The following is a 21,478-nucleotide window of genomic DNA, read 5'->3' as shown; positions in this document are numbered from 1 at the left end:
ACCTAGCAGTTCGAAAGCACGTCAAAGTGCAAGTAGATAAATAGGTACCACTCCAGCAGGAAGGTAAACGGCGTTTCCGTGCGCTGCTCTGGTTCATCAGAAGCGGCTTAGTCATGCTGGCCACGTGTCCCGGAAGCTGTACGCCGGCTCCCTCGGCCAATAAAGCGAGATGAGCACCGCAACCCCAGAGTCGGTCACGACTGGATCTAATGGTCAGGGGTCCATAGCTCCCATTGTTCAGTTGTGTTGATTAGTGGTGACATTTCTTTTTAGAGTGGTAGATCAAAAACAATATGATCTAATCTAGAAAATTAAAATAGGTTAACCCGGAGACAGTCACTAGCCATGGCATAAGGAACTTCTACTTGTAAAGATGACTGTAATTCAATGTGGAAGTGAAAGTTTGTCATCACAATGGCTTGTATTGTTGTCATAACACTAAAGGCTATATTTGCTGTTTGTCTATAATTCCTCCCTTCCCTACCCACGCTAAGGTGTGAGATGGAGCCCAGAGTGCAGCAGAGGGGAGGTGCTGCTATGTTTGCCAGGCAACATGAGATGGTCAAGGTCTTAGTACATTATAGTTAGCCTGTGCAATCTAGAGACTTCATGCTGATGTCACTAAAAGGGTTGACATTAAATGCCCCTATTCTATCTGTGCATGATCAAAGATTTGGGAACTGTGCAGGCAGTCACAGATTACTCTTTAGGTCAAGTGCCAGTCTCAGATAATGAGATTTCAAGTTCTATTTCTGGATTCACTGATAAGCTCCCACATTGCACAATTTGTATATTATACCATCCATGTGTTAAAGTTCTGCTGCTTTCAATGTGACTTTATTTAGTTGGAAAGGAGAGGTTTCAAACTGGCTAGATGGTGCCCTGCATTTTTACCAACTCTTCCAATCTTACAGCAGTGAACTCTTTATATATTTATGATAATTGGAGATGAGTTATATACTGTCCACCTATTACACTGGACAAAATAGGCTTGAGCCATTGCACCCAGTGTGAGAGAAAAGTGTGTGCTGCAATTCTAGATTTTATGATATCAGAAAGAAAAACCACTCCTAAAATATGGCTGTGCTATCCATCAATGCTGCAATGTTCAGATGATAAAAAGAAATTGCATTTTATTATTGTATCTCTAAATCTCTTAATATTAAGCTAAGCTTTGTGGTTTGGAAAGGGAAGAGAATGCCCCTGACTCATGATTTTCAAGCATTCGAGCTTGGCAAGCTTGAATAAAAGAAAATTGATGTGCAAAATATCCACTGCAGTGTTTATACTAAAGGCTGTTTTCTGCATCTGCCAAGAATAGATTACAGAGATGTGTAGAATAGCAATGTCTGTCGTTCTCTAAATTGTAATGTATTTTGTGGTAATTTCATAAAGCTAATAGAATTTCTGTTATTTGTAACAGCAAATGAGAGCACATAGATTTAGTTTATTGTTTATTTATTTATCCGCACCCCCCCCCCGAGTTTATTTTGGATCCTGAGGAGGTGTATAGGGTAAATGTATTGATTGGGTTGTCATGTTTCACACCATGCCCACTGATTAATTTGCATTACTTTTCTGTCTTGCAGGCAGAGAATTCCGCACTGGCTATGGAAAATGAAAATCAGAGAGAACAGTATGAACGTTGCCTTGATGAAGTAAGGTGGATCAGTGTTTTGTCACTTTTCCAATAAGCAACCCTTCCCTTTCTTATTGGGTTACATTTTTATTTGTTAATCAGTTTATAATAAAATAATTCCGAATATACTAATTATGAACAATTTTTTTTAGTTTTGTTTAGGATTCTAGATTTTCCTTGGTACATACACAGGATTAAAAAATAAATAAATTCAGAAGTAGAAGCAGTGGAATTAGCTCCCTTTGAGACAAAAGAGTTTTTTTGGTTTTTTAAAGGTCCACAGTTAAATACTGTTATTAGCTTCACCTAGAAATCCTGGATGGAATGATAGATTTGATTCCCATGTAGTGTGGTCCCGTGGTGCTTCTGTTCTTTTACTGAGAGGATCTACCCGAGGAAGTTTGTCTTTAATATGGGTTGGTTAATTTAAATCCATAATGCAACACTGAAAAGTCATTGGATCTTTGCATTTATCTTCAAGACCCATGCTCACTTTGAACAAACCAACTCCGTGATGCCATTGACTTACATTTTGAGAAGTACAGCAATAGATTGTGGTAATAGTAATAATCCTTTTTACCCATGAAATATTCTGCATCCCAAATGAAAAAGGATTTTCCAAACCATTTCTTCTTTTGTTGGCCTTAATTAGGCATGAACAATCTAAGGCATTCCAGACAACTTGGAGATTTTACATCCCAGAATAATATCAACTTGGATTGTGACCCATGTCTAGTTCTATTTCCTCCCCCCCCCCCTCCCAAAATCACCTAAGCTCAGTCTGCAAGTTTGTATTTCCCAGATCAGCTGGGAAACTGTTGATACTGAAAGTTATTGGGTCTCTGTCTCACAAGATCCTGCTTAACCACCTGAGTTTAAGACATTCTCATCCTGTTCTTCTAAGAGCAAATCTTGAAAACTGAAATAGAGATTGTAGGGATCCTCCCCCATTTTTTACAATATTTGTCAGAAGTAGCTTTGAAGAATATGTTTAGACATTCATTTTCTTGGGAACTTCCTATGTCAAAGGTTATAAAACCAGGTCCAGCTATAACCATTTCCCCCAGCTGGGAGACTTTCCACACTATCCCTTCCACCAAGAAACCTACTACCATTAAGTACCACATATAGGTTGAGGGTACTTGCTGTTTTGGAGCAAGTTTCTATAGAAACTTTTCAGCTAGGATATAGACCTATTTAATAAACTGCTGCTTCTGATTATATGGATTTGGGGGTTTATCAAGCAGGGGAAAATATAGCCACAACTACAAAATTCAATTCTTTTGCTCACACAAGAATTATATTCTATGTAGTTTGAGGTGAAAGTGTTCCCAGCACTATGCTACTGCATACCTAGAAGTGACACACAAATCTTCTGATCGCATGTGGGCATGCACAAGCGAGCTGTTTTATTTTTTCCAGTGGCTGTGGCAGCCCATATTGATGCCAGGTTTACGGTATGAATTTTGGAATAGGTTTATGGGCAGATTAATAGCACAAGGGTTTGCTGCTGGGCAGACAACATACATTGGAGAGTTGAGCAGTTGTAGATGATCACAAAAGTGGCACTTCCCATCTCAATAATATCAGCTGTATAAACTTTAATTTGATTTGATGGCATGGGAATTACTCAGTTGTTTCAGACTTTGTGTATAGGCACAAAACCTCATCAAATAAACTGATAGACAGAGCTGAGGTGCAAAATTGCTGGATTCAGGCCCTCATTATTATTTAAAAATCTTAATGTCCCTTTTGTTCATATGCTTTCTTCTCTGTTTATTATAAACCTAACCTTCATAACTGCATTACAAATTATTGCCCTGAAATACAATTTAATATTCTGTGAGTGTATCTACCCATAAAATTCAGTCGTTGTAAAGGGTGGGGTGGGGGGAATCAGAATGTGAGACAATTACAGTCGCTTATAAATTCTGATAGTAATCCTAACAAACAATTGTTTTGAAATTAGTTGTCTATCTCTGCTATTTCCTCTAAAGTAGATAGATCAATCATTTGGATTGAACTTGAAAGTAAATAGCACTGCAATGCATTATATAAGGATGAGCTTCATTTATTTAAAATTCAATACATATATCTATACATTCTAAACCCATCTCCTTGTCTCTAGGAAACCTAATGCAAGAAACAGGATTACCTTCTTCTACCTCAGGGGCCTGAGGTTTAAATGCTTAATCCTAGTTTCCTATTCAGGAAATTGATTGTCAGTTTTTTGTCAAGAAGTGGTATAATATTTATTCATGTTATTATGCCAGTAAAGATTTATGTCAGACTCAGCTGCATTCTATCAGGGCAATGTGATACACCACACTATAACATCTTAAAATTACTATACTAGCATTTGCAGTTAGCCAGACAAAATATAAAGATCCCACCAATGTTTAACTTGTATTTGAAAGCAACTAAAAGCTGTCATTAACATGACATGCAAATAAGATAATAAAAGCTTATTCTTATTCTTCGTCATTCGAAAACATGACCAGGTCACTGGAAATATATCCTGGATTATTTTAGCTCTGTTGCTATTCTTTCTTAGATTGGCCAGAAATCCTCCAAATCTGTTATGGTGTGTTTATTTAAATTATGATGATGGGGAAACTACTTCAGCTTTTCCAAGTACAGTATAAAGATCTTGGATTTCTGCATGATTGTAAAGGGATTATTGTTATTCTACCCCATTCATTTCAGTAAGAAGGAAATGCATTGTAAATGGAGTAGGGGGGGGGGGAGCCATGATCAATTAACATGTTGTTGATGGACTGAAATCAGCAATGACATGAATACTAATTGTATTTGCTATATTTATTTCCATTCTGGGCATGGGATGAAAAAGCAAACATCAGCAATTTGCTTTTCCTGTTTCCACTTTCATCAGAATTCTCCAACATCCCTTGCTACTAGGTTGCCTTACCTTCAGCTACTCAGATCAGAAGTGCTTGCACTGCTCCCTCTTCTGCTTATGCCACTCGGCACAGCTCTCAGTGACTATGCAGGCAGAACTGCTGCAAATGACTTGGACACAGTCTACAGAACCTTGTAGGGTTTTGAACATAGCTGTTTGTTTGCTTGCTTGCTTGCTTGCTTGCTTGCTTGCTTGCTTGCTTGCTTATTTATTTATTTATTTATTTATTTATTTATTTATTTATTTATTTTACTAATAAGTGGCTTCATGTCATGTCATTTCGTAAAGAAGTAACGTATTGGATGGGTTTGTTCAATTTTCAGGTACACCAAACAATGTTACAACTAAAAATACATGCTAGAAGGAATGCTGTTGGATGTCAGTTCTTAAAGCCTATAGGGCAACACACATGGATTTCAGAGATGCAATATATTTACTGCTGTGGGTTATTATGGCTGCAGTATTAGTCTGTGTCTTGTATTAAATCATGTACAGAACTATTTTATGTGACGGTTTATTCCCTAGTTGCCTTAGGTGAGAGACCAGTTCTGGAAAGGGAGAAGTGATAATGGGTCATGTTATAAGTGTATGAATCAAATCAAACTCTTGGATCATACAGGAGCAGACTTACTTAGGTTGAAATTTCTGCTCATGCTTCAGTTCATATGAGTAGGTTACATTTTTTTTCAATGAAGTTGTTGAGAAGAAAGTGGAATTTTGTTTTTAACTGCTAGGTATGCTTGTTTTCAAATGAACAAGCTTCAGATATAATAGGGCTCTGCTTTGACAACATAAGGTTTTTTAGTGTGTACAAAAATAGGTCATTTTTTGAACAAAATAAGGTATTAGATAATTACCGGTAAATGTGTGATACAAATGTTAATATCTGGTGGGGTTTTTTTTTTAAAAAAATCTAGTTGTATACACAATTCTACTAATCGATGTTTTGTAATCTGATGCAAATAAATATAAAGTGTGGCGTGAGTGCCATCCAAGCACATTTGATGACTGTAGGCATTTTAATTTTTAGTGGCACTTAACAGTATCTTGCTGTCATGACAGATGTTCTGTTTTGTCAATATTGAATCAAGAAACAATTAGACCTCATGAAAACATCCAGGGCCCGGCCTTCTGCTTGAACAAAATTGATGATATCTCTTTCAAAATCAGTTGAATGGTACTGGTTTTTTCCAGTCCTGTGACTTACACTACTCCAGAATTTGGGACAAAATGAGGTTTTCAAGGGAAGTGGTAGAATCTGAAACTCTAGTGAAGATAAGAGAAGTTTTTAAAAAAACCCTCCAGGTGTGCCTAAAGTGTACGAACGCAGGAAGCTGCTTTTCACCCAATCAGACCATTGATCCATCTGGTTCTGCACTGTCTATAGGTAAAGATAAAAGGTAAAGAGACAGTAGTGGAAGAAGGGATGCAGCATGGGACGTGTGTGGCGCGTGACCTGTAGGGCGCCCTAGCCGCCACCTCCATCCCAGTCATGGTCGTCCTCCAGACAGGGAGACAGCTGGCCCCTGCCCAGTGGGTGGCTTGCCCTACCCCCATGGACAGCTAGCACCGCCCTATGGTGGCTAGCACCTCCCCTGTGCTACTCCGCTGCCCCTGGATGGTTAAGTCCAGTCAAAGGGGACAATGGGGTGCGGCGCTCATCTCACTTCAGGCTGAGGGAGCCGGCGTTTGTCCATTGACTGCTGTCCAGGTCATGTGCCCAGCATGACTAAACTGCTTATGGTGCCACAGGACACCGTGATGGAAGCCGTAGTGCACGGAAATGCAGTTTACCTTCCTGCCACAGCGGTACCAGTTTATCTACTTCCACTGGTATGCTTTTGAACTCCTAAGTTGTCAGAAGCTGGGACAGAGCAACAGGAGATTACCCCGTCGCACGGATTCAAACTGCAAATGTTCGAACTTCAGTGTTACTCAAACTTGGGTTGCCAGCTGTTGTTGGACTACAACTTCCATCATTCCTAGCTAGCAGCTGAGTATACAGGTTTGATAAATACTGGTCTATACTAAGTAGAAGTGTCTCTTCAGGGTTTCCAGGTCTACCTGGAGATGCCACAGATTGAACCAGGACTTTCTGCATTCAAAGCAAATGCTGTATTACTCAGCTATGACCCTTAGAAAGCACACACAAACACCATCTGATGCACGGCTCAAATGTCCTTTATTTATTCTTACAGGTAGCCAACCAAGTTGTACAAGCACTACTTACTCAGAAGGTAAGTAATTTCTCCTTTTTGTGAGACACTGTTAAATGTTATAGTTACCAAGGATACTTAATTAGAGTTATCAAAGATCTTTATTCAATAAAATTGGTGCTAATTAGAGATTTATTCTGTAATGAAATATCAGCTTAACCAGAGGATTTTCCTTAGGACTGTAACATGGGAGAAAATGGATAAATTCCCTCTCCATGTCTTCTCTGATCCCATTAATTAGTAGCACATACATGCATATTCAGCTAATAGAATTTGAAATTTTAAACATGCACATATACTATGACATGTATGCGACCCTTTGTATACTGGCATGTATTCTATCAATATTTAATTGTATTTTAATGCTTGTTTTTTCTATGCTTTTAGTGGTTCTTGTTTTTATCTGTAAGCTACCTTGAGTCCCATCAGGTGAAAAGGCAGAGTTGTTGTTGTTGTCGCCGTCATCTTTTATAATAAGTGCATTTATTACTAGATGAATTTATTCTATATTTATTTTCTCTATCAGAATTGTATGCTACTCTTCCTCCAGGGGGATTAAAGCACAATCCCTTTATATCCCTGCAATGGTTTGAGCTGAAAGAGAAGCCCAAAGTCACCAACTTTGGATTTGAAGCTAGATCTTCCTTGTCAAAGTCCAGTAGTTGACATGTTCCTAATGAACTCATTCTATAAGTGCCTGTCCTTATACCAAAATTGTAACCCCCACCGCTGCTATACACAAGAAAGAGAGAGATTATCATGTTCAGGGGCAATGTCAAGGTTTGAAATACAAACAAAATGCTTTAGGAAAAATCCCAGGGGTGTGGAATCCAAAAAGAGCAGAGTGAGAACTGAGCATGCTGACAGACATACAACATTTGGATAGGGAAAGGGAACCGAGTAACTGAAAACCTGAACAGAAGCACTCCACATTGCAGCATTTCCTTGCAGATCCCACTAATATGTATTTGGCAAAGAGAAACCTTTGTACAGATTGCCATTTATTTGTCTTTCCTGGTCTCACATCATTTTTGTTATTGGGAGGGTGGGAGTTACATATTCCTCTATTTCCATTTGCCAATATTAGGCTTTTTTTCCTTTTCCTTTTTTTGCTGTAAACTTTGCTGTATTTGTTGTTGTTAAGCTTTTTGAGTGGTGCCTCAAAAATTATTTTTCTGCAAAGCTATCTGGCTTCATTTCTTGATCAGCAATTAACTCTCTGTGGCTCCAGTTTCTACTTAAAAGTAGTGTCTGCAGAGTGTGCATGTGTGTCTAATAGGTAGTATAATACTGGGACATCGGCATCCAGTTACCCTCCTACTGCACAGGGGGAAATGCCAGCACAACTTTCTCAGCAGTGCACAGTCTGATGACTCTATGCACAAGCCTAATCAAGAGCAAACTGGTGTTCTGGAGGTGGGGGTTATTGTATTCAACACAAAAGTGACAGGAAAGAGGTGGATCTACTGCCTATCTAAAAGTTTCTTCAAACAAAATTTATATACTGCTTGAAGTGGGTTACAAAAAAATATTAAAACTATCAGTAAAAACAGTTTTTAAAAAGCTAATCAAAGAGATTCTAGTCCCAATCACTTTGTGGAGGATAAGGCTATTAATGGTTGCTTGTCACCATAAGGGTAAAGGTAAAGGGACCATAAAGAAGGCTGTTCGCCGAAGAATTGATGCTTTTGAATTATGGTGCTGGAGAAGACTCTTGAGAGTCCCATGGACTGCAAGAAGATCAAACGCATCCATTCTTAAGGAAATTAGCCCTGAGTGCTCACTGGAAGGACAGATCGTGAAGCTGAGGCTCCAGTACTTTGGCCACCTCATGAGAAGAGAAGACTCCCTGGAGAAGACACTGATGCTGGGAAAGATGGAGGGCACAAGGAGAAGGGGGCGACAGAGGACGAGATGGTTGGATAGTGTTTTCGAGGTTACCAGCATGAGTTTGACCAAACTGTGGGAAGTAGTGGAGGACAGAGGTGCCTGGCGTGCTCTGGTCCATAGGGTCACGAAGAGTCGGACACGACTAAACGACTAAACAACAACAAAGGGACCCCTGACTGTTAGGTCCAGTCGTGGATGACTCTGGGGTTGCGGCGCTCATCTCGCTTTACTGGCCAAGGGAGCCGGCGTACAGCTTCCGGGTCATGTGGCCAGCATGACTAAGCCACTTCTGGCGAACCAGAGCAGTGCACGGAAACGCCGTTTACCTTCCTGCCGGATTGGTACCTATTTATCTACTTGCACTTTGACGTGCTTTCAAACTGCTAGGTTGGCAGGAGCAGGGACCGAGCAACGGGAGCTCATCCCGTTGCGGGGATTCAAACCGCTGACCTTCGGATCGCCAAGCCCTTGACTCTGTGGCTTAGACCACAGCGCCACCTGCATCCAATTAATGGTTGCTTGTCACCATAGCTATGGTCTATCCCCATTGTTGGAGACTGTATGCCTTTGGATACCTGTTTCTGAGTATCACAGCTGTGGAGACTATTTTTCCTCTCAAACACTCCCAAAGGCATCTTGCTGGCTGCTATCGCAGGGTGCTGGGATACATGGACCATTGGCCTAGTCCAGGAGAACCTTCCCTGTGTTCGTGCAGACATACAGCCTGCAGTTTTTCTTACAGTTCTTCAGATGAAGGCTATTACACACAACCTTTAATCTCATATGAAACATAAAAGGCTTCCCTGTACCTGGTCAGAGAAAGAGATCTTTCCCACCATCCTTTGCCAGGTTTTCCATTTGGTGTTTTTTTAATGGGAGATGTGTGAGTTTGAACCTGGGGCCTTCTGTGTGCAAAGTATGTATTCTTTCCAGAGCTACAGTCTGTGACCATGTGTCCATTGTGGTGCTGGGACGTGATTGTGAACTAACACGCCTCGTCCCGCTTTGTTTTCATCTCCATAAAATGTAACACATGAGAGGCATCTTAGAAGGAATGAGGAGATGCCTTTGGATGTGAGTGTGTATTGCAGGGACAGGGTGGGGGAGGGGAGAGATATAGTGGTATTGTGAGTTATTTTATGCAGGCATCAACACAGTGTAAGGTTTAAATATCTTCAAGTGCAGAGAAATACACATTATTATAAGTTGCAGCTACTTTCCATATCCATCAGTACCAGCATATGTGGGTGGGGCAGAGTGTTACAGCTGGGTGAGGATGGGGCATGGGAGCAACAAGATTGGTGTTTTGCTCCACTGGTGGGAATGCTGAATTGGTGGCAGTAGTCCTGTGAATGCAGTGCTATGGCCTGAACCCCACCCTGTAAACAGCAGTGATGTTGGTATCAGGAGACAAGCTCTGCCCCACTACACACTGATATCCATGTATTGTGACTATAAATCTAAATGCATGCTGAGCAGTCCCAATGGCCCCTTAATCCCAGGAGAAGTTCCAACCAACTAGGACAGGAAATCCTGGCAATCAGGATTGTTGCTGACTGTTGTACTGTATAATATAGCTGGTGGGGGGGATCTGTTGCTGGAATTGTCATTTCAGTGTTGTTTTTCTAAATTCTCAATTGAGAATTAAAACAGACTAGCCAACCCTAGAAACAAATCAGAAATGCATTCATTTTCTCTTGTTATGCAATTTAACAGGCCATGAATACAAGTGCATACACAAACCAGATTAGCATTCTGCAATATAAAAGCCCATATGTTGTGGCATATTCGCTGGTATATTGATCTCAATATATTTATACCTTATTTAGAAAACAACATGCTTTCTTTTTTAAAAACAAAACAAATACAAAATGGAGTTGAAGTGGGGAGAGTCTCGTGAGTTATTTATAACTCCTTTAGGACATTTTTTTCCCATGACAACCCCTTTTGTCAATATTGGAAGACACAGGTACTAAGGACTCCTTATGAACGAACTAAGGATATAGATTAAAATGTATTTAATAATGTGATTTGCTTAGTATTGATGAAATTTAACAGACGCTAGCCTACTGCTGAGTAATGCTGCTTAATTTAATATCCTGAAGGGGAAACACAAGGCAGCACTCTAAATGTTAATGAATGTTAACTGTTACAGCCCTCCTAATGCCATTTGGACTGAGACTATTTATAAGAAAGGACAGGAAGACAATACTGTACAGTAAAAAGGAAATTAGGCTCTTCGGGTCAATCACAAATGGCTCCTATACAAATCTAAGTAATAACTGGTAAACAGATAAGTCTTCTACCACACTGCAGCAAGATGGAACAAGTAATGTCACCAAGAGATAACACACCTCAGGGGCATCATGAGATACAGGGGGAATCTGAAGAGCTCTCAAAGACTCCAGAAGAGTAATACTGTGCAGTAACACCAACTATGTATATTACACTGTGAATTTGGAAATACCCCTCAAGGACTAATTTTTTGTTTAAATTAAATACATACTATAATAATGTAAGGGATGAAGTACTGCATACCCAGAAGTATATGAGAAGCTTCTGTTCCGCCGAGAGATCATGGTGACACCAACTGAGAGAGCAAAACCTTGAGTGATTTATCAATGTCACTGAATCCTTGAGATCAAATTTATAGTTTGAAGTGGGTACTTTTGGAGGAGATCGTTCCTTATAAGACATATGGAACTCCTCGTGAGCCTAGTTTTTGAGTGAAAATATGAAGGAAAATATATTAAATTGGGAGTTCTGCCTCAGAGCACTGCATTTTGTTGTTGTTTTGTTTCCATCATTTCCACAAGTTACGGTTTTACTTAAGAGGCATCTAAAAACCGATAGGGGAATAACAGACCAGCAAACAATCATAAACATTTCCAGAAAATATTTCATGCCTTAAGTTTTAAGACTGGCTTCTAACTTATTTCATTCAGCCTCTAGCCAGGAGCTTCTTTGGCTGGAATCCTCTTGCCATGTTATTTCACATTGCAGATAATTTTGAAGGGAAATTAAAGCTGGACTTACCTGTCTTAACAACTTTCACTCTTTAGTTTCCTCTCACACTGAAACAGAAACATTAGAACAGTGCTGGACCAAACCAAAAGGCCATCTAATTCAGCATTGTGTTTCTCATAGACACCTCTGGGTAGACCACAAGTAAGACAGGAAGGCAAAAAACAACTCCCATTTTTCCTTGCAGGCAACTGGTTCTTAGAGGCATGCTACTTGAACCTGAAAGTTGCATGTCCATATTCAGGAGATCAGATTGGTCCACTGTCATGGTAGTTTAAGATTCAGTTTAAGGCCTGAAGCCTGGTAATGTAGTTGCTGTTTCCAAGTAGGCGTCATGCCTCAGCAGCAACATCTACAATTAGCAACTCAGTGGAAGTAAGATGGATTGTGTGGAAGTACCCATGCTAGCACCATTTCACCTAGTAAAATCAAAACCTTGTGACATTAGAAGTGATCGTGAGTTGGTTCAGATGCTACCTTCAAGCCAAATTTGGCCCCATTTTGCGAATCAGAACTAAAACACTCCAGCTCTTACCTGCCCACATGGTTCACCAGCCCTACCTTTACCAGCCCCATGTGGAGGACCAGTGAAGACCAGCATACCCTTGCTGGCTCCATGTATTTTGCCAGGTAGGCCTAACCACATAATCTAAACTGATTCTATCTGAACCACATAACCCATGTGGATGCTGATTATATTCACGACTGTTGTAGTAAGGAGCCCAGCCATGTATAAATTGCAAGCATACTATTATGGTATAATAAAATCTAATTCCAATGATGATAATAGTAACCTTCACTATATTATTGACCTATGTTCCTTTTTACACTAGGATAGTAGTTTGTCTCCATATGTTAGGGGGCTGTTTTATGGCCTAATAGGTAAATGTGGAGTTGTTTTAACACCCAAGAAAAACAATATATTGACTGTGGTGGAGGAGGAGGAGGAAACATGTAATAGGAATACAGTACTGACTAAGAAGAAGTGCTATGCTATACAGGTTCCTGCTCCTTCTGGATTGTGGGAAACAGTAGAGATGAATATTGAAAGCTCTTCATAGCAGAGGATTGGCATGGAGGGAGATGAAATATATATTCATATTGAGTTCAGACGTTTTGAACTCTTCCTAGTAAGTCCAGCCAGGTGATAACCTGCCCCAGATCATACTCACTTCTTTTAAGAACTTCCAGTACTCAACACCTTAGTAGTAACATCTGCAGCTAGAAACTATGTGGCCTTAAAAGAGAAACTGTTCCTATGAGGAGATTGGATGTTCTAGAAAAGTTATGGGAAACCCGTTGACCTCCATATGTTGTTGAACTCTGTCTTCCATAAGCCCCAACCCACATGATCAGTAGTCAGAAATGATAGGAGTTGTAGTCCAGCATCCTCTGGAGGTTACAGGTCCCCCACTTCTATTCTTGAGCCTAGGAAGCATCTGTCTCATAATGTGAGGGGAATCATTTTACATCTACTTTTGCCTTAAAAAAATAAATCCTCCTATGAACAACTGTAGTGCTAAAGCACCTTTTTCCAATAGTTGGGCAATCTAACAACGTGCGTTTTATTCTTTTTTTAATAATAAATGCGGGAGAGGAGAGTTTAGCTTTTGAAAGGAATGGTGCGGAGGAGGTGTTACTTGGCCTGTGGTTAGTTTGAATTGCTAGTTCTCGTGAAGCGCTTCTTCTTCTTTGGACTGTGGGGTTCAGTCTCAATTGCAGCAGCTAGTCTTACAGTGAATTTGTTATCTCTTAGAACCTCATAAGGACTGTCCTTAGTGCTTTTGCTTGGTTAAATTATTTATATATATATATAAATGGCTCCCCATAAAAGGTCTGAGATGATGCGGTTATCAACAGGGATTTCTGTTTGCAGAATTAGAGGATTTAGAATTTTGCTACACTTCAAATAAAAGATAGCATTGCCTCCTTGTCACTTTGGAAGGCAGAGAATGTATAACTTGGTTCGCCTTAGGGGTACTTTAAATAAGCACTCCACTCGTAATGTGCTCAGGCAAAATGACTTCTTAATTCATCCAGCCTTACCTTTGAATTAAAGCTAACCCACATTTTTTACAGCTTTCATTTAACAAAAGTGTCTCGTTGTGTTACCTCTTCTCCTCTGTTCATCGTGCTGGCTTAGGCACAGCAGACCAAGAACAGACAAAAAAAGACTATTTTTGTGAACATTCTGGCCTGCTACTTCAATAGTTTCATATAACTCAATTTATTGTTAATTCTGTTAACAAGTAAATATGTGGGAAGCTGCAAGACTTTTCATTGTGCTTTGCGCCCTTCAAAAATAAAATACAGGAATGTAGGTAGTTAGTGCAGCTGTTCTCATGTTTAGGAGAAGCAAATTGATGTTTTTATTTTATTTTATTATTAATGCAGCATATAACGGAAATGGAAATTCCATGCTACTGAGCCATCTCAACAGTTTCCATTGTAGGCCTGAAATGGAAATTGACAATTGGATGGATGAGGGCAAAATGATGGCTCCTGCCCATAATATGGGCAGAAGAAACGTCTCTACTTAGATTGTAGAGGGGGATTGTAGGTGGGTTGCCAAGGAACCCAAGCTGAAGATCTCCTTAAACTTAAATTACTTTTGTTTTTAATTTGCCCATGGAATGACTGAGCATACACTAAAGCACAGTGCCATTGAGACCACAACCCACCCACTTTCTTACTTTGCCCATATGCTCTTGTTTTAGTTGCAATGTGTATGTAAGCAGCAGTTCTTAACATTAGATTGTAGGCATGATGGAGCGCTGGGCTGAACATATATACAGTGTACTGGGCCCAGAAAATCCTGTTGGAACCCTAGTTTCTAGGGACTCATCCAAGTGGTTTTCCCCTTTCCCACTCCCTTCCCAGGGAAAATCTGATCTTTAGTGCTCAATCAGAGCAAACATCAATTCAGAGAAAACCTGAATTGTCATTTGCTCCAACTGAGTGCTAAAGAGCAGCTTTCCTTGAGGGGAAAGCAGCAAGACAAGAGGAAGTGTGGATGAGGCCTAGGTCTCTACAGCTATGTACTGGCTGCATTTCCTGGAATGTCTTTGGAGTGATGCCAAACTGTGTCCCATTGCATTGCTTCCAGGGTATTATTGGAAGTGTGGTCTGTGGGAAGTGGCACAAAACTGCTTCCACAGCTTCCCATTAGTCCTCCCCCCTTCCCCCTTGAAGTGCAGGGTGTGTTTTGCCGGGAGCACAGACTTTGGGAAGGGAGCATTAACCCTTTCCTCCCTCACTTCCCAACAAAATGAAATCCCCTTAAGGATAGGCATGTGGGATGTTAGATTTAGTAAAGAACCTGACTGCCCATGGGAGGGATGAATTGTTACAACTCCTAGACAACTATCTGGAGAATGGAGTGGCCTTCAAGAATTCAGAAGCTCACCATTCTTTAATACAACAGAACAGATGAATGGGCCTGCATCAACACATGCATGCCTACTGTGAAAAGGAAGAAGTGGATAGGAAAGCAGATTCAGTATCTTGCTCATATAGCACATACATATTTGTGTGGTGATTTAATACCTCAGTGTCTGTGTACCCAGACGATACTTGAGATATAATTTTGTGTCTGGTAAGTCTCATTGGAGTATCATCACAACCAATGCATCCAACTGCTGTTGGGAAGGAACATATCCATAGAGGGGATGTATATGCTGTCAGTGCTACTTGATTTACAATGAAGCGATTGAGAAGATGAATGTAATATACTCATGTCAAACATAGCTATTCCTGTGGTTGCATATAGTTTTTATCAGTTTTCACCTGGCATAGGTTATGTTTGCCTTTCCCACTGTTTGCTTATGATTGCGATGAAATATGGCCTTGCTTGGTTCATCTTTCTCTGACACACAGTACCACATAGCATTGTTTCTAGAGTGCTGTTGGTTATCCCTCTTGGTTGGAGAAATGAAAATGCAGCTTTCTGAAAGTGCATTACTTTTCATGTTTTCTATTTATTATTATGTATCCAGACAAAATGAAACTAATTAAAACTTTTCTTAAGCTAATAAATACTTGAAAACTGCCGGTCTAAACAAATATACTAGGTATTTAGAAATACTACCTTTTGACATGCTAGTGCTGAAATTTCACTTTTAAAAATTTGCTTAATTTTAAAAGCTGGGGAGGAATCCATTTGTTTCATCCTAAAGGCAGGAGGAAGGGACGCGGGTGACACTGCGGGTTAAACCACAGAGCCTAGGGCTTGCCGATCAGAAGGTCGGCGGTTCGAATCCCCGCAACAGGGTGAGCTCCTGTTGCTTGGTCCCTGCTCCCGCCAACCTAGCAGTTCCAAAGCATGCAGTGCAAGTAGATAAATAGGTTCCGCTCCGGTGGGAAGGTAAACGGCGTTTCTGTGCACTGCTCTGGTTTGCCAGAAGCGGCTTAGTCATGCTGGCCACATGACCCGGAAGCTGTACGCCAGCTCCCTCGGCCAATAAAGCGAGATGAGCGCCGCAACCCCAGAGTCATCCGCGACCGGACCTCACGGTCAGGGGTCCCTTTACCTTTACAGGCAGGAGGGCTTTTAATTTGGCCAACACTTCTAGTGATGGAAGGAGGGATATGGTGTTGCCAATTTCACCTCTTCTTTGTTGCTTCTTCTACACCTGAAAATCTGCTCCAGGTGGTTGAGGGATGCTACTGTGCTGTGTGGAAGTTGTTGTGGAGGGAGGGCAGGAGATAAGTGAAAAGCACTTTGCCTCCTTCTGTCAGCAGAGGCCTCCACAAGATCAAGGAGCCTTTAGCAAATAGGATTCCTCCTATTAACAGAATAGGGTAGTGTTCTGTCACAGGCATTAACAGAAGGGTGGTGTTCTGTCACATGCATTATAATATTCATTGACTTTTCAGTTAATATTTGAATTATGTGGGTTGTTGTTTTTTGCTAATTCAGATTTCCTTCCCTGTTCTAGGACCTGAGGGAGGAGTGTTTAAAGTTAAAGACAAGAGTTTTTGACCTGGAACAACAGAACCGAACGCTTAGTGTGCTATTCCATCAAAGAATGAAACCAACATCTGGCTTGCTGCTTCAGGTAGACTTAATTCATGAAAACACATTTGCAGTTTAAATATGTGGCATGTTATACTTACTGAAATTACATAACATTAGACAGCTTATGGCAATTTCAACAAGCAAAGTATGACAGTTGATAGGCACAGTGTATTAGAGGGACATTGGCTCTCTGCCATCTGATACTGTTGAAATTGAAAATGTACAAATTCTGGAGGTACATTGAAGATAGAGAAGAGAGAGAGCTCAGTATGCTTTCTAAAAAAACACTACGAAATCTAAGTCACTTTGGAATAATAAGTAAACAGAGCAACAAGAAGTATAGGCCATGTTGTAATAGGATAATTTCAGTCATGTAACTTATTGGATCTTATTGGACGAAGAAGACATTTCTAGTCTAACCAATTAATTTATATATATGTACAGAATTCTCTCTATCTTTTGGATAAATCTGCACATGTCAATTTATACTTTTTAAGGGGGGAAATGTTTGATGGGCTAATGGATTTGGCCTCTTTTACGTCTGTTTTTTCTGCACAATTCTTCTCAAATAATGAAAAATCAGCCACAGCACTGACAATTGCAGCCTGATCTAAAGCATTGTTTTAGTTGCTACAGTATACTACTGTTATGACAAAGGCTGTTGTTGGAGGGGTGAAAGTAAGGCCTGTTGAAATCAACATACTCAGTACATGAAATGAATAAAGGGTTAAAAAAGAGAAAGCAATCATATTTTTTTAATCAAACAAGATTAAAAGTCTATTGTCTAGACCAGTCTATTGTGTATTTTTGCATAGAGGGATCCCTGTAGGACACAGCAGAGTTCCTTCTATGGTGTGCAAGCATGGAAACTCACTTGGAAATACCATCAGACAATTATTTTGGGTGACATTTGAACATGGGAATGATCAAACTATGGATAGGGCAGCAGCACTCACCTCATCCTCAGACCTCTGTTTATGGAGAGCACATTCAATTGAACATGCTTAAAAACCATCTTCAGACCTTTGCAAAAATCACATGAAGATATGAACAGCAGCCCGGGAATATTGCAGGCTGATCTTGTGTGTACATACCTACCCCAACCATAGTTTAAGCTGTCATATGTTCAGGCAAATCCTGAACATGGTTTATGTTTATCCCATATGCCAGCTGAACATGCCCCTTCCTCCTACTTGCCTAATAGAATGGGGAGCCCTGGATGGCAATATGAGCAGAGTGCTCAGATCTCACATTTTCTGTGTAGGGTGACATGTTATATTCAATACTTTTGCACATATGCCTAGAAAGGGAACACACTGCTATGCATCTGCCTGCAGGTAAAGTACTTAGTCCAGTATGCTTATGATGCGGATGCAAATATATCCTGAAAAATATGGAAATCAGTACCTTAGAATTAGTACCACCTGTGAATATTGATGAGCAATGCTCACTGTTGTCTTCATACTTGTAAAGGTACAGATAAATCAATTAAAACCCACGATTCTACAGAGTAGAAGATATATACAATATCACTGTGTGATGATACATAATAATGACGAGATCGGAAAGATCCAATGGTAGTAGAACCACCTTTCCACCTTCAGTAGATCTTGTTTAATTTAGCACCAAAGCATATCACTTTGGTGTTTTGTCATAGCTGTGAGACTTGCCTTGCCTACCTTGCTCTCCATGCCACTCCTTGTCCTTCATCTGGCATCATTCTAATATTTTAGTAGCCTGGTATTTAACCTGAAGTGACAGTATTTTTGAAAGTAACTGTGGTGGGTGGTGGCTAACTAGAGGACTGGCACCCCACCTCAGGAACCCCTTCCTCAAATAAGCCCGCCTGGTGCCAGCTTTCATGATTTATCAGTGTCAGACATTTCAGCTGGTTTTCCTTATTTTTTTAGTTTTGTTTTTATGACTTTGCTGGATTTTGTTGTTTTTGTGGTTGCTTTTCTGTGGCTTTATACAAGTTCATCATATTTATTGTTTTAATCTACATATTGTCCTGGAAACTGTGCTTCTAAATATGTAGCAATACCATCAGCTAGCAGACATTATATTTGTTTTTTTTAAAAAAAACCCACCACATTAAATGTATAGAGTGTTCTGCAGAAATATAAATTAATAGGTTTCTGCTCACAGCCTCCTGATCTAAATATATATGAGACAGAATGATTAAAATGGATAAAATATTTCAGAATCTGGGTAATGCTAAATGAAAACAAAAGTAAATAAAGTAAAACTAATGTAATGTTGAATCTACTAAGTAGTAAAACAATCAAATTCAGACAGGAGATCAAGAAGGAAGTGCACAGCAGAATTTTAAATAATATTTTAAAGCTGTGTTTTACCAGGTCAGGATTTTTATCCAGCATCTACCTACCTAACATGTATTGTCTATCCAGGTCTAAGGCAGAAAGACTTTAACATCATCAGCTCCCTTTTAAATGGAGGTTCCATGAATTAAACCTGGGACCTTCTGCATGCAAAGCAGGTGCTCTGCCACTGAGCAATGGCCTCTGTCCATAAGCTGAAGTTGTTGCACTTGACCTTTCCCCTTCTATCAATAATTCTATCAATAAAATATCTAAAAACTACATTATTCAGTAACCAATTAGTACTGAAAATGAAATCCCATAAAAAATTAAATATGAAATGATGTTCCATGCAAGTATGCCAAAGAACTTAATTTATTGTATCACAAGAAACCAAAGTTGTGTTTACCTGCCTTCCAGATTTTAACTTTTCCTGTTCTACCTTCTATAAGCATATTCTTACACAGTTTAGTATTTACTTGGTTTGCAGACCTTACATCATTTTTTTCTTACATTTCCTATTGATTTGTCATAAAGATATGTCCACACTAACACATAGTCATGTAAACAATTACAGGACCATACATGGAGCATATTCAGTATAAAAGGTAAATTAGAGAGATGCAGTTATATAGAGCAGAGTTTTTTATGATGAGACTATATAATACAACCACAATTAAAAAGGATCTGGATATCAAAACAACCCTTTGACTAAAAAAATATATAATGGTATGTGAGTAACAGAATATTTTTACAGATACAATATGTATACAATGTGGCTGTTTAGATTTAAGTGTACTTATCAAACAAACAGAACTCAGCAAACTTAAAAGTGCATTGGAAATTTCCATATAGTGTCATGAGAATGAAATCTAAAAGCAAAAAAAAAAATGGGAATTTTCAAACTAAGGCTTGTTATATGGGAGGCATATTAGGTACAGTAAGTATTATAGCAGGTCATAGATACTAGAGCAAGTATGATGAGATCTTGAGTGTGTCTTCTCTGTAGCCTTCATGGCTCAATAGATGTACAATATGCATGTAATTGAATTGGTTTTGACAATTTGAGGTTGAGGGAGAGCAAAAAATAAAGTGGTCTATTGTTCAGATAAAGAAGTTGGTTTATTGTTCAATATAGCTTTCCTATCTGATAGTCACTCCAATCATGTATACTCCTTCTAGTGAAAGCAATTTGGTCTTTAGTATCTGTCACAATGATGTGGCCCCTGACTTACACATATTTCAGTTGCAGTGCTGTTTAATTGCCCCTGGAGCCTACTTTAAAAATAGGTGAGGGTATGAAAATGCCCTATAATACTTGTTCCTTGAAAACTTTAACTGCTACCGCTCTCTGCCATCCTTCTCCAGTAGAAGAGAAACAAATGGTTTTCACTTAGGCATTGGCACCCATTTGGAAGTCAACTGTTTAATCATTTCCTTTGCTGTATGTGTGTGTGTGTGTGTGTGTGTGTGTGTGTGTGTCAGACAGAGAGGAGGATGTCTGCCGGCTCATCTTCATTTTCAAAGCACTGATTAAACCCCAGCACCCAGGAATCTGGAGGAGCCAGGGTACCCACAAACCCATAACAATATTACTACTACTACTTCTTCTTCTTCTTCTTCTTCTTCTTCTTCTTCTTCTTCTTCTTCTTCTTCTTCTTCTTCTTCTTCTTCTTCTTCTTCTTATTTGTACCCTGCCCATCTGACTGGGTTGCCCCAGCCATTCTGGGCAGCTTCCAGCATATATAAAAACATAGAAAAACATTAAACCCTAAAAAGCTTCCCTATACAGGGCTGCCTTCAGATGTTTCCAAAATGTTATATAATTACTTATCTCCTTCACATCTGATGGGAGGGCATTCCACATGGTGGGCACTACTACCGAGAAGGCCCTCTGCCTGGTTCCCTGTAACTTCACTTTTCACAATGAGGGAACTGCCAGGAGCCCCTTGCTGTTGGATCTCAGTGTCCAAGCTGAACAGTGGGGTGGAGATTCTCCTTCAGGTATACAGGGCCAAGGCCATTTAGGGCTTTAAAGGTCAGCACCAACACTTTGAATTGTGCTCAGAAATGTACTGGGAGCCAATATAGATCTTTCAGGACTGGTGTTACGGTGGTCACGGTGGCTGCTCCCAGTCACCAGTCTAGCCACCGCATTCTGGATTAATTGTAGTTTCCGAGTCACCTTCAAAGGTAGCCCCACATGGAGTGCACTGCAGTAGTCCAAGCAGAAGATAACCAGTGCATGTACCACTCTGTACTATTCTTCCATCTTCCATTCTTCTTCCTCTATGTTTTCTGTGTATGGACACAGAAGTAAACTTTTGAAAATTAGTTATTCTTATAACTAATTTTTGTCACATTTCATCTTCAGAGCAAAACTCAAAATCATTTAGTTATACTACAACAAAGAAGTTAAAACATAATTTAAATTGTTATTTTTGAAAAGTG

General features: G+C 39.8%; 1 protein-coding gene across 9 annotated transcripts in view; it reads left to right on the top strand.

The window, feature by feature from the left end:
* Window positions 1-21,478, top strand: part of NCKAP5 (NCK associated protein 5) — a 604,332-nt gene that overhangs the window by 449,637 nt on the left and 133,217 nt on the right. For all 9 annotated transcript variants that reach the window (XM_028744493.2, XM_077935496.1, XM_077935485.1 and 6 more), the window contains 3 exons: window positions 1,590-1,658; window positions 6,758-6,796; window positions 16,627-16,746. In XM_028744493.2, the coding sequence (XP_028600326.2) occupies window positions 1,590-1,658; window positions 6,758-6,796; window positions 16,627-16,746 (228 nt within the window). The remainder of the gene's footprint in view (window positions 1-1,589; window positions 1,659-6,757; window positions 6,797-16,626; window positions 16,747-21,478) is intronic.

The sequence above is a fragment of the Podarcis muralis genome, chromosome 1, assembly GCF_964188315.1.
Source record: "Podarcis muralis chromosome 1, rPodMur119.hap1.1, whole genome shotgun sequence".
In the NCBI taxonomy this organism is placed as follows: Eukaryota; Metazoa; Chordata; class Lepidosauria; order Squamata; family Lacertidae; genus Podarcis; species Podarcis muralis.
This window is presented reverse-complemented; position numbering and strand designations above follow the sequence as displayed.